General features: G+C 39.7%; 1 protein-coding gene across 10 annotated transcripts in view; it reads left to right on the forward strand.

The window, feature by feature from the left end:
- The window catches only part of MTHFD1L (methylenetetrahydrofolate dehydrogenase (NADP+ dependent) 1 like), a 289,126-nt gene that overhangs the window by 175,715 nt on the left and 101,325 nt on the right, over nucleotides 1-12,086 (forward strand). For all 10 annotated transcript variants that reach the window (XR_012655563.1, XR_004373966.2, XM_032782444.2 and 7 more), the window contains exons 23-24: nucleotides 2,299-2,399; nucleotides 3,098-3,275. Coding sequence is in view for 8 of the 10 variants with exons in the window: in XM_032782444.2 (XP_032638335.1) it covers nucleotides 2,299-2,399; nucleotides 3,098-3,275 (279 nt within the window). In the remaining 2 variants the exon portion in view is untranslated. The remainder of the gene's footprint in view (nucleotides 1-2,298; nucleotides 2,400-3,097; nucleotides 3,276-12,086) is intronic.

The following is a 12,086-nucleotide window of genomic DNA, read 5'->3' on the forward strand; positions in this document are numbered from 1 at the left end:
TGAAAATCTCTATTTACTCAGTTGTGTGGATGGGGTGCAATATCATAGTAAGATAGCAATGGTAGCGTTCAGACTTAAGAAGCTATTTCCTAGTGTTAGATATCTTTGACCTTGGAAGTTACTTCAATTGAGTAACTCTCAGATATTTCTAGAGCACCCACCACTATAGTATTGGAGAACTGAGCCACCTACAAAGGAACTCTATTTCACACCAGTACTCTTATGAGAGAGAGCCACTGTGAAGTGTAGCCTCCTTTTTTCCTTAATCAAAAGATGTTTCAGGTTAAATATTGAGGTTTTCTATTTACATCAAAATAATTACACTTGAATTCAGATTATCAGACAAATATGTTAACTGTAGTAAAATGTTGTGGAAATTTCTTTAACTTTCCAAGTTTCAGGAAATGAAAATTGTTCTTGGTATGTTATCTGAATTCATGGATTAACCAAGATGCCCTTTAAGGGATCTACTTATGTCATTACCATATAAAGGAACCTGATTATTCATTGTGTGTGTTCAGTTATTTTTTTTCACAAGTATTTTATTTACCTATGGAGAGATTAATATCCATGCCTAAGGCCCTTTACAATTTAGGGGCTGTAATGTTGGCATTTCTTTCCCTTTTCCTGTCCCTCCTTCCCTTGACATTTGAAAGTGAAATTAAAATATATATGAAAATCTACAGAAAGTAATAGTGTGGCATTTATATAACTATACACATAAACTGAGTGTACCAAGAATGGAGCTGTGTACGTATATCTATTCGTGCTAAGAACAGGGAGCCACTATTTCCAAGCCTCCACTGTATACAAAAAAACCCATAAACAAATGGCTCTAGGAGATGAAACAGGAAGAGGCTCTTTAACACATTCAAAATAAAGTGTCATGTCCAGTCTCAGGTATTAGGATAATGTGCTGACTCTAAGGCTTAATATTAATCCTGCTCTTCATGCCTGGGGTTAGACAGCAAGATGGCACAGCTCAAATATAGGCTATACATGTTTAAAGAATAAATATGTGGGTTGTGTTTTATCTTTGTGGATAAAGCCTTTGCGTAGCCTATTACTTGTGCTTTAGTGCTGTCTCCTTTTTTTTAATTACAGTTTTGCAACTTGATTATTATTAGGTTTAGTATGTGTTTCTGATGTAGAAATCTTCCAACCACTTTACTTCTATAAACCATTACCATAGTATGTTTGGCTCATACAGATAATAGCTAGTTCTCATACAGTAGTCCTAAACAGTGGATTCAGGAATGGAGGGATTAATGAAGATAAAATGTTTTTTTGTATCAGTCCTTACATTACATGATTGGCAAATTCCTATTCCAATATACTTTTCCATGGAAAATCAGTATACAGCCTTGGTTGGCAAAGCCTAAAACCTCTAAGTAGAGAACAGGATGGAACAACCTTAGAAATTCAACAGTAGTAAATCACCTGGATTATATGCTTGTATGTTCACATGTGTGGGAAAGAGAGAACTGTCTGAGTGGGCTTGTCTTGTATTTTACATGTCCCAAGTTTGAGAGGCTTATGATCTACATTTCTATGGGCCTGAACCGCCTTCCACTGAAGTCAGTGGGATTTTCCATTCACTTCAGTGGGAGTTGAATGGGGCCTCATGTCAGCTAGCATCCCTGTCAGCCATCCTCTCTGGGAAGCTTTTGGTATTTGGGCATTTAATAGAGTGCCCACATCAGTGCTGTCTCACAAGTTAAGTGGCATCACACACAGGATTTTGATTTGAGTGAGCTCTCCCTGCATTTGAGCTTGGAAGGAGAATGAGAAGGCTAGTCCATCTCCTCCTTCCATTTGTCCTCCCTGGGCCGGAATATGTGATGAAAAAGGATCCTAAGAGGAACCAGATGAGATAGCGCCAGTCCTGTGATGGAAAGCTTCAGCAGCAAATGTGTTAATGAATTGTATTACTGTGTAACTCCTTTAGATGGAGCCACGAATTAGAGTGGGGGGATCAGCCCACAGATGTTTTCTGGCATCTTGTTTATTGATTGGCAGCTTGTGTCCCAGAAGAGAGCAATCTGGCAGCATGCTCAAATGTAAAAGATCTGGACCCTGCTCAGTTATGTAAATGCGGCTGCTGCTACTGAAGTCAGAATGAATAGGATACATAAAAGTATTTTGTCTGAAGTCCATTATGAAGGTTACCCATAAATATAAAAATAATTATAACTAACCTTGTTTGTTGTGATTTCTGGAAATTTCTTTGGCTAGAAAAGATGCGACACGTCTTGCCATTTCTGTTTTGTTTGTTTTTTTGTTTGTTTAATGATGTAGAATCTCCAGCTGGTAGCTGATGGCTGTTGTAATCTACAGAAGCAAATTCAGATTGCTCAGCTCTTTGGAGTTCCTGTTGTAGTTGCTCTAAATGTCTTCAAGTAAGTCAGTCCATCCTTTACTCATGCTAGTAGACCCAAAGATCAAGCTCATTGTCTTTGCACAAGGTGTAATCACTTACTTCCGCACCTCATATAGTATATTAAATATATTACCACTCACAGCTGGGTGAGAATCCAGGAAGTGGAGTCAATATTAACTTCATATGCCACTTAAAAGAGTTACAAAGATTCTACTGGTGTTGTGATGTAATTAAATATGCTTGTTCAGTCCTGAAAATATTTTAAAATTCAGAAAACTGTAATGTAATTTTCAGCGTTTCATTTAGAGCACTTCCTATTTACATTTGTTACATGCCATGAAGAGAGAAGCTTTTAAAAGAAAGAGAGGAAAGTTTATATTTGACTTGTAGAAAGGATTTTAAAAAAGAGTAAATTCATCAAACTTTTTAATACATCCTGAGGCATATAAGCATTTAAAAAACCCCTCTAGCTTCCCCTTTTAGAGGTTTTCAAATCACATAAATGTAGAATGGTATTGTATGTGATTTGTAATACTTATTTAAATGAAATATTCCTACTTCAATGTCCTTAAGGCATTTGGGGTTTTTGTAAACATTTAATAATTGTATGATTTCCATAACTAACTTGTTTCACAACTGTAACTACAGAGCATTGCTTAACAAATAAGTCTGTACAAGAGTAAATAAAATAATGACATAGAACTGTTTGGTTGGCAGAACTGACTCCCATGCTGAAGTTGATTTAGTCTGTGAGATTGCAAAACAGTCTGGAGCATTTGATGCAGTGCCCTGCAATCACTGGTCAGCTGGCGGTAGAGGAGCTGTGGAATTGGCTCAGGCTGTGAGAAAAGCCGCCAGTCAGGAAAACCGCTTCAAATATCTGTATAACTTGGAGGTAAGATGATTAAAAAGACTATTGAAATAGTTTCAGATGCAGAACAATGAGGATGTTGCAGCAAATCTATTTAGAGTTCCTTTTAGATGTCAGCTATAAGAAGGTGCTTGCTTGGTTTAATAATATCCCAGACGGTTGCAGATTAAAAAATAAAACTATTGCTGAAGATCAAATAGTGAGTACTTCTAGCAGTACAGGATTACTCACTGCATGATAGCATACTTACTAGTGCTTTGTCTTGTTTAGCTTTAAATATCCCCAATAATGAGGCTTCTACTGGTCCTAGGAGGCTTTTCATGGCATTCAGCTGAAGTTTCATTTTCTTAATGTCATCCTGTTTGAAATGCATACACTTGTGACTCCCTAAAGTGTTCCTTTCCTTCTTTAGGCAAAGGATAGTTTCTCAAGACTTATGTTGTATGCACATCTCTACTATTGATGTGTTCTCTGACATTGAAAAAGTCACTTACACTCACTGTTCTTCAGTTTACTTGTCTGCGTGTTACAGCATCCCCAGGTTGCCAGGAGGAGCAATTGCAGACAAAGTCCTGCTTGGCCCCTACAGCCCCAGAATGGAACACACTCAGTGCAGACAGAAAGTTTGGAGAATTATATTGCCAAGAATTTTGTTAACAAGCCTCTACTGAGCTCGTGCAAATAGTGGTTTTCAAAAGCTAACAACTTGGCCAAGTCTGGATGGATTTTCACTGGAACAGCAAAATGCAACTAACTCCTTGGTGACACCTTCCCCCAGTCCCTCCCCCAACAGGGCCAAGTTTCAATCTCTATTTCAATAGATGAAAGTGCTAGAGCTTATCAAGAAAAATGTTTGTAAGACTCTTTTTTAAGATGAGCAAAACCAATTTATTTTCTCTAATTTAACTCTTGCAAATAACAGTTTGAGCAGAAAGAATTCTTTCTTAAAATTTCAGCCTGTGGCAGACATCCGGCATGGAAAATTTCATCCAGAATGGTTGAAGTTTGGTAGTTATAAGCAACTGAAAATGAGGTCTCATAATGGAAAGTGTCAGGCAGTCTTAACTCTAAGTGTTGCTGTCAGTCTTGTCTGTAATGAGTTGGCCTGTTCATACTTAGAACTGAGTGAATAATTGATTTCTTTGGTTCAGTGACTGTTCTGAAAAATAAAAAAGTAGGTTTATTTCAAATCAAAAATCAAGAGACTGCCAAATTCAATGAGTCTTCTCTGTTTTCGTTTGGTTTGGTTTTTATTGGGATTTTTGCCAAGGCTCAGCAGACAAGCGACGGTCCAAAAGAAAAAAAAATGCTTCAAAGACAACCTTAAAGCCAACATGAAGGAGTGCAGTATTGACAAACTCATTGGAAACCCAAGCGCTCGACAGACCAAAATGGAAAAGGATGTGGTAGCAAGGATCCCAGTATTTCGAGATCCAACAGAGAATCGGGAAAGAAGGAAAGAACCTGCCGCACCCAGACTCAGCAATCCAGATCTGACTCTTCCATTGGGAAATGTCTCCCCCAGTTGTGACAAGATCTGTGGGTCCTGGATCAGTGTTGTTAGCTACCTGCGGATCCACCAGTGATAACTGGCTTTCGTTTTATGAAAGACAATCATCTGCGAACTCCAAGAGATCACCAATGGGGATTCCAAGGAATCAGGGTGGTAAGGGAGGAGTGAGAATATTGCAGAAACCCTTTTATTCATCTCTTGCTCCTTCAGATTCACTCTTCATCCATTTAGTCCATTGATGCTCATTGATTTCCGCTGGTGTGGATTACTTTCAGATATGCATGAAGTCGTAACCTCTTCCAACAAGTCATGTTACTTTGGGAGAACTTAAAAGCCCCAGGGTAGATTCATTCATTATCTTAACATTGTGTTCCAAGTGTTGCCCAGAGTCGGATGAAAAAAACTTTAAATCTGATTCTTAGATCCTTTTTGTTTTTCTCACTTATGTAGTAAACAAAAGGTTGTAGTATATTGTTTTTGTGTTTCAAATTAGGAAAATACTTGAAATCAGCTGAACTTTATTTCTCTGGATTTTTTCCAAGCAGCATGTCTAACTTTGTATTGCTTCACATCATGTTTCCAACTTTGTCTTCTAAGAAAATTCTGTTTTCACATGTTTTTTGAAATCTGCCTAGTATATGAAAAACAAAGAAATATTTTCAAGATGAACTGGTGTGATATATGTCACATACAATCAAATAGTGGTGTAGGAACTGAGAATCATAGTTCCTCTGTTATATCTCACTCTAAACGTAGTAATGTGCACATGTAAAATAACTTTCTCTTCAGACTCCACCAAGTTATTCCTGGTTATTAAACAAGCTGTGTTAAATTTAATTTTCCACTCAATGGTTATTGTTTTAAACATTAGGTTTAACTGGCATTTAGCACCATATTAACAAATACTTTTTCAAGAGCTAGTATGAACAAGTAAATAAGTACTATGAGAGCAAAATAAATGTCAAGCATATTTGGAGGGTGGTGTGAAGAATAGCTGTATATTGATTCTGAACATGCAAGAGAGAGAACATCAACATATCTGGTGTCCAGGACAAGGAACAGTGTACAACAAGTTTCCCAGAGGGCCTGTCATACTAAAAGTGTAGGGAGGAGCATACATAAAGGGCTTATAATATCAGAAATTACACATGGAAAACTTTAAAAAAAGGAAAAACGTCAGAAGTAAGACTGAGTTTTTATATGATAGGCTTTGAAGACCCATAACTTTGTTTAAAATATTATTAGCAGTAGTAAGAAATATTTTATTAGTATGTGGTTTAAAAAAGACAAAAAAAGTTTGGCCCTGGTTCATATGCTAACCCATCTTTGTCGTTTGAAAGTTTTTTCTTGTTGAGTATTTCTTTTTTGGCAGTTGGAGAATGAGGTTTGCTGCAAAGACCTTCTGAACTCTTTACAAAGTAATCTGTACTTCATTGTGTTTTTTTGGAGAAAATATGTTTGGCACATATGGAAAATATCAGAATTTCAATTCTTATCAGTGTAGACTTCCTTTCTGGGTTCACTTTTCTTGAAGTATGAGTCTTTAAATTACGGCAGAAAGCTATTACTCACAATAAACTGACTGATCTATTAACATAAGCTTAGATAACCAGGGTTAAGGAAGGAGAAGAGAAGGGGATAGAAGCATGTGCATCCCATTCCAAAATCTTCCTGGCTTCAGTGATTAAAGTGCTCCCTTTTTTTAAAGAAAGAGGTAACTTGCTGTGGTAGTTCATGCCCAGTAAGTATGTGGGTTTTCATATCCCTTTGTTCTGGCAAATTAAAAGATTCAGAGTTTAGTCTCCCTGCAGTTACACTGAACTCTCTCTGTTAGCATCAACATACCTGGGACAAAGAGATAAGGAAGCACTGGTTTGAATCAGGGCACTTCACTAAGTCCTCAGCTGGAAATGATATTCTACCAGCAAAGCAGCTTGAGCACAGTGAGCCAGTGCATCAGCAGGAAGACAAGACTGACACAGCTGGAATTAGAGAGAAGACAGAGATGAGACTAGGGGAGAGGTGCGGAGAGTCAGCACATGCTTTCAGTCTTGCCAGTGTCTCTTAAACAGGTTCGGATATGGTGAACTGACAGCTGTGATAGGGAAGCCAAAAATCACCTAACTTCTGCTACAAAAGAAAACTAAATTGGGAGAGGGGAGAAAGCACAGGAGAAGGAAGGGGAAGGGTTTCTTTGGCATTTCAGCGTTTCTAGATTACTTCTATTTTTCTAATATTTTTGTCAACTTCCTGTGTTAGCATGACATCATGATGTCACCAATGTTGACACATTATGGGGTAGAGTGAGTCACAAAGATATTTTGGAACATTTCCAGTGTCCTGCGTGGCCAGTTTTCAGAGTACAGGACAGCGGCATCAGAATCAGGGCCATTCTGTGGAAAATCAAGCAGAGAGGCAACCACTTGTAGTGAGTATTCAAAGTCATTAGCAACTTCAGCAGTGGTGTTCCTTCTTCCTTCTCTCCAAGAGTGACCATGCCATATAGAAAAGCAAGACTCTCCTGGCCTCTCAGTCAGTTTTGTAAACTGAGCCAGGACTTTGGTTGTCCTAGCTCTCTTATGCTCCTGTGGTCACTTGTTGCACATGTTGGCACCAGTTCTGCTGATCTGAATTTCAAGTGGAAGAGATCTGGTGCCGCCATGAAGAAGGAGCTCAGTAAAGCATCAGACAATGCAAAGACTGCAGGCAGCAACTGCAGGCAGCAACGAGAATAGCGTAGCTGAAATCGATTATCTAAAATCGATCTACTCACCCGTCTTCACCGCGCGGGATCGATGTGCGCAGCTCGCCATGTCGATTCCGGAACTGGTTGGTTTTGGTGGAGTTCCGGAATCAATGTAAGCGCGGTCAGGGATCGATATATCACGTCTAGATGAGACGCGATATATCGATTCCCGAGCAATCGATTGTAACGCGCCGATATGGCGCGTCGTATAGACGTGGCCTAAGAATGAGTTGGAGCAATAGAGGAGGAGGGAGAAAAGAGCCTGTAAATTGAAAGTGAGTAGGAGAGGGAATGGGAGGAAGGGCAAAAGCCTAGAACGGTGGTTTTCAGCCTGTGGTCCATGGTCCCCTGGGGGTCTGCAGACTATCTAAGAGGTTCCGCAAAAGGTTATCATTACCAGAAAACAGTGATTTTCCACCTGGGGTCCATGGACACCTGAAGGTCTGCACACTATGTCTAAGATTTACAAAGGAGTCTGCACCGCCATTTGAAACTTTTTAGAGGTCTGCAAATGAAAAAAGGTTGAAAACCACTGACCTAGAACAATAAGAACAGTATAAAGAGGAGAGCAGGAAAAGCAGTAAGGTTTCAGCAAGGGAGAAAACACAATTGTTATTAAAAGGAGCTAGATTTATGGGTTCCTGGTTTGCAAGTATATTAAAGGAGCTGGAACTAGGGATAAACAGTAAAGAGGGCACAGAATTAAATACTCTTTAAATCGGGGTCCCCAATGCGGTGTCCGCGGGCGCATCTAAATGCGCCTGCGTCCTGGCTGACGGTTGAGCATCGGCCAAAATGCTGCCGAATTTCGGCAGCGATGCCTCTGGATGACGCCACTTGCCGCTGCACCACAGTCCTTCGTCTGGCACCTGCCAGACGAAAAGGTTGGGGACCACTGCTTTAAATACTCTAATAATCTAGCATGGCTTTCCTTTAGTCTAAGGTAGTCCTGTGTTTTCATTCTGAAAAGAGAAGAGAAGAGGATGGCTGAGGGGAGTTGGAGTAGGAATGAGCACTTATCTTCAGTGACAGCCCCACTACCAAACCAATCACATTCTAAGGTGACCATGTCCTCCCATTTGTCTGTTTGTTCTCTTGTTGCCTTTCGTCTAAATCCTATGAGCTGTATGGAACAGGGAATAGCCTTAGGGAGGTGTGTTATACAATTAAACGAGGCACCAAACCCTGCGTGGGATCTGCAGATGCTACCACAATAGAAATAAATAATACTCAATTTGCTGGAACACCTCCCACCTCATGACTTGTGACTATTTTTCACTCACCTTGAAACTCAGGCCACCCTGCTTTCTCTTCCACCCATTTGATCAAAGAACCGTCTATCAGTATAGCCACATTATTAAAAAAAAAAAAGCCCATTTCCACACTGTTGTATAAACCCCACTCTTCCCCAAGACAGCTTGCTTCAAGCAGAATCTGGATGTGTTTTGTACTGAATCAAAAGTTTTGAGGTTTGAAATTCTTTGTTCCCATCCCTCTCTTGCCTTTTATGGAGGAGGCTCTTGACAGCACAGCAGTTTTATGTTTGTTTTTATTAAATATTTTTCCCATTCTTTGCGTCAAGCAATTTTTAGACACAGCTGGAGTTTCAGTGTTGGGGAGATGAAAATAAATCTCTCAGGCCACAGGCTATGATGTTGTTTCATGAACTGTTCAACTCAAATAGATATGAGCTTTTCCACAAATTAAAAACCAAAAATCTACCCTATGCCCACAGAGAAAGGGTATGCTATGATCATCTGGTCAACCACAGAACTTCTGGAACTAGAATATACAGATGAAATAAAAAACGTATTTATTAAAGTGTAGAGGAAAACTCAAAGAAATAAAAGCTTAGCTATTCAGTCAGCTATTTTAGCATGACACTCTATCACCCCACAGCACCTACAGCTATACTCTTGTCATGTACTTTCGCTTAGCAGTGTTCCTGATGCTAAATGAGAGAGATGTATAAAGACGGTTTCATTTAGTCGAGAGATTATTATTTATTATCTTTTCAGTGTATATATGAGTTAAAAACCATCAATCCCAAGCTCTGTGCTATTTTAAGAATTTTTTTAAAATGCAAGCCATATAACAAAATAACAAACCCAGGGGCTTCTTCTCATCACAGAACAATAAACCAGCCAATATATTGCTAATAAACAACTGGGCTAAGTCAAATGTTTAAAGTATGTAAACTATAAAACTTTTAAAGAAGAAATGACGGCACAGCAGCATGGACATACATAACACAGGTGTTTAGAAAGCTTCCATGGGTGAGCGCCAACAGTTTCTGCAAAATATAAACTTAAAGATAAAATAACCTGAAATTTCTATCCCTTTATAATTGTGAAGAGCACCTTTCAAACACGATACAAGCAGGAATCAATGCAGTGCTGTTTTCTTAAATCTCATTCAAATAACTCCTGTGCTTCTGCTGCTGTCTATAGCTTTGTCAAACTCCCCTAGAGTGAAGATTGAATAGAGTCTTGTCAGTTTTCACTTCAGCCATTCACAACAGTGTTGGATTTGACTCTGCTGATATTTGGGAAAGACCATGAGAAGGAAGATTTAGGAACTAAAGTGACAGACCACAGCCACTCATGCAGCAGTCTCTGGGGCTGAATGGGGAAAGTGAGAGGATGCTCCTTCTACTAGCAGCCAGAGAAGCTTGAAGGGGCTACAAATCTATTAGCCAGTATCTGATACAAAGGTGGGAATTCTGAGCAGGGTCAACACCCTAGCTCACCACCTTTTACCTTTCCTATGAGGTAAGGTAGGGAGTTGGATTCTCACCGTGGAGTTGTCCGGGAACGCATTCTCCACTTTCCCCCTCCTTCACATTGGTCTTTGGATAGTAGGTTTAATCTTTGACTTACTGGTATCTGGTAAAATGTAGGCATTACATGTGAGAGGATGGGAGTGATTGGGTGAGCACATGGTTTAGTGAGAGACTGATGTGATAAATTACACAAGTACTCTATTGAGAGGTGTGAGAGAGGGGGATTTTGGTGAGGAGAAGAAGGAAGAAGAGGAAAAATTGGAAAAAAATGTATGTAAAGAGAGAACAATAGAAGGGGGGTAGATGGAGAGAGAATGAAAAGAGAAAGCACATTGAAGACAATTCAGAAAAATTTAGCCCATTGTAAGAAAGCAAATGGAGATGGGGGGGAAGTCAGTGAGTAAGGCCGGGATGTGAGAGTCTATTATAAATGAGAGCCATTGTAAATTACATTTGTAAATAGAAAGTGTGTTGACAAAGTTGGAATTAAGTACATTACGTAATAAGTAGGGCCCTACCAAATTCACAGCCCATTTTGATCATCTAGACGGTCATAGGATTTTAAAAATCGTAAATTTCATTTTTTCAGCTATTTAAATCTGAAACTTCATGGTGTTGTAACTGTAGGGCATTTGACCCAAAAAGGAGTTGGGGAAGGGGTCACAAGGTTATTGTAGGGGGGTGGTTGGGGTACTGCTACCCTTCTGCGATGCTGCTGCTGGCTGGGCAACTGGAGAGTGGTGGCTACAGGCAGGAACTCAGCTTTGAAAGCAGAGCCACTGCCAGCAGCAGTGCAGAAGTAAGGACGGCATGGTATGGTATTGCCACCCTTCTAAGCTGCTGCCTGCAAAACTGGGCCCTGAGTCAGAATCCGCCACTGTCTGGCCGCCCAGTTCTAAAGGAAGCAGCACAGAAGTAAGGGTGTCATGGTATGGTATTGCCACCCTTACTTCTGTGGTGGTGCTGCTGCTGCTGGGATAATGCCTTCAGAGCTGGGCAGCTGGCCAACAGCTGCCACTCTCCAGCTGCCCAGCTCTGAAATCAGCGCAGAAGTAAGGGTAGCAATACTGCTACCCCCCTAAAATAACCTTTTGACCCCCTCCTGCAACTCCCTTTTGAGTCAGGCCCCCCAATATGAGAAACACTGGTCTCCCTGTGTAATCTGTATAGTATAGGGTAAAAGCACACAAAAAATTTCAAGGTGGAAAGACCAGATTTCACAGTCCATGACTTGTTTTTCATGGCTATGAAATTGATAGGGCCCTAGTAATAAGTAGTACCAAGCTGTGTTATTCCTTTACATTACAGGAAACGGTTCTGGGGTGACTTGGTGGTGGGACAGAAGGCACATAGTAGCCCTGCTTACTAGATTTAATCATTGGGCTGGTAAGTATTGGCAAGATTTTCAAGCCTAGCTCACTAGTAAAATGAATGAGATCTAGGTTTCTTTGAATCACACTGAGATTATTATAACTTGGCCCAATAAAGGAAAGATGAGTCATGAGAACGGTGAAACCTGAAGGCAACTCTGCTCAGACATTTAATAACTTAAATGAATATTATCAAAATCCACTCCATGAAAGTATTAGCATTTTAAACTTCATTAATAAAACTGCTGTTAATGTAATGATGTAATATAATTTTTGGTCACCTGAAAAAGTATTTCTATTTTCAATGTAATTTTAGTTCAGGTTTTGCTAGTAACACAGTAATACATTTTCATTTTTCGGTTGTTGATATTTTCACAGTTAAACATGCATGACAACACCTTGATAACACTGTCAAGACAGTGCA

Source organism: Chelonoidis abingdonii, chromosome 3, assembly GCF_003597395.2.
Source record: "Chelonoidis abingdonii isolate Lonesome George chromosome 3, CheloAbing_2.0, whole genome shotgun sequence".
Lineage (NCBI taxonomy): Eukaryota > Metazoa > Chordata > Testudines > Testudinidae > Chelonoidis > Chelonoidis abingdonii.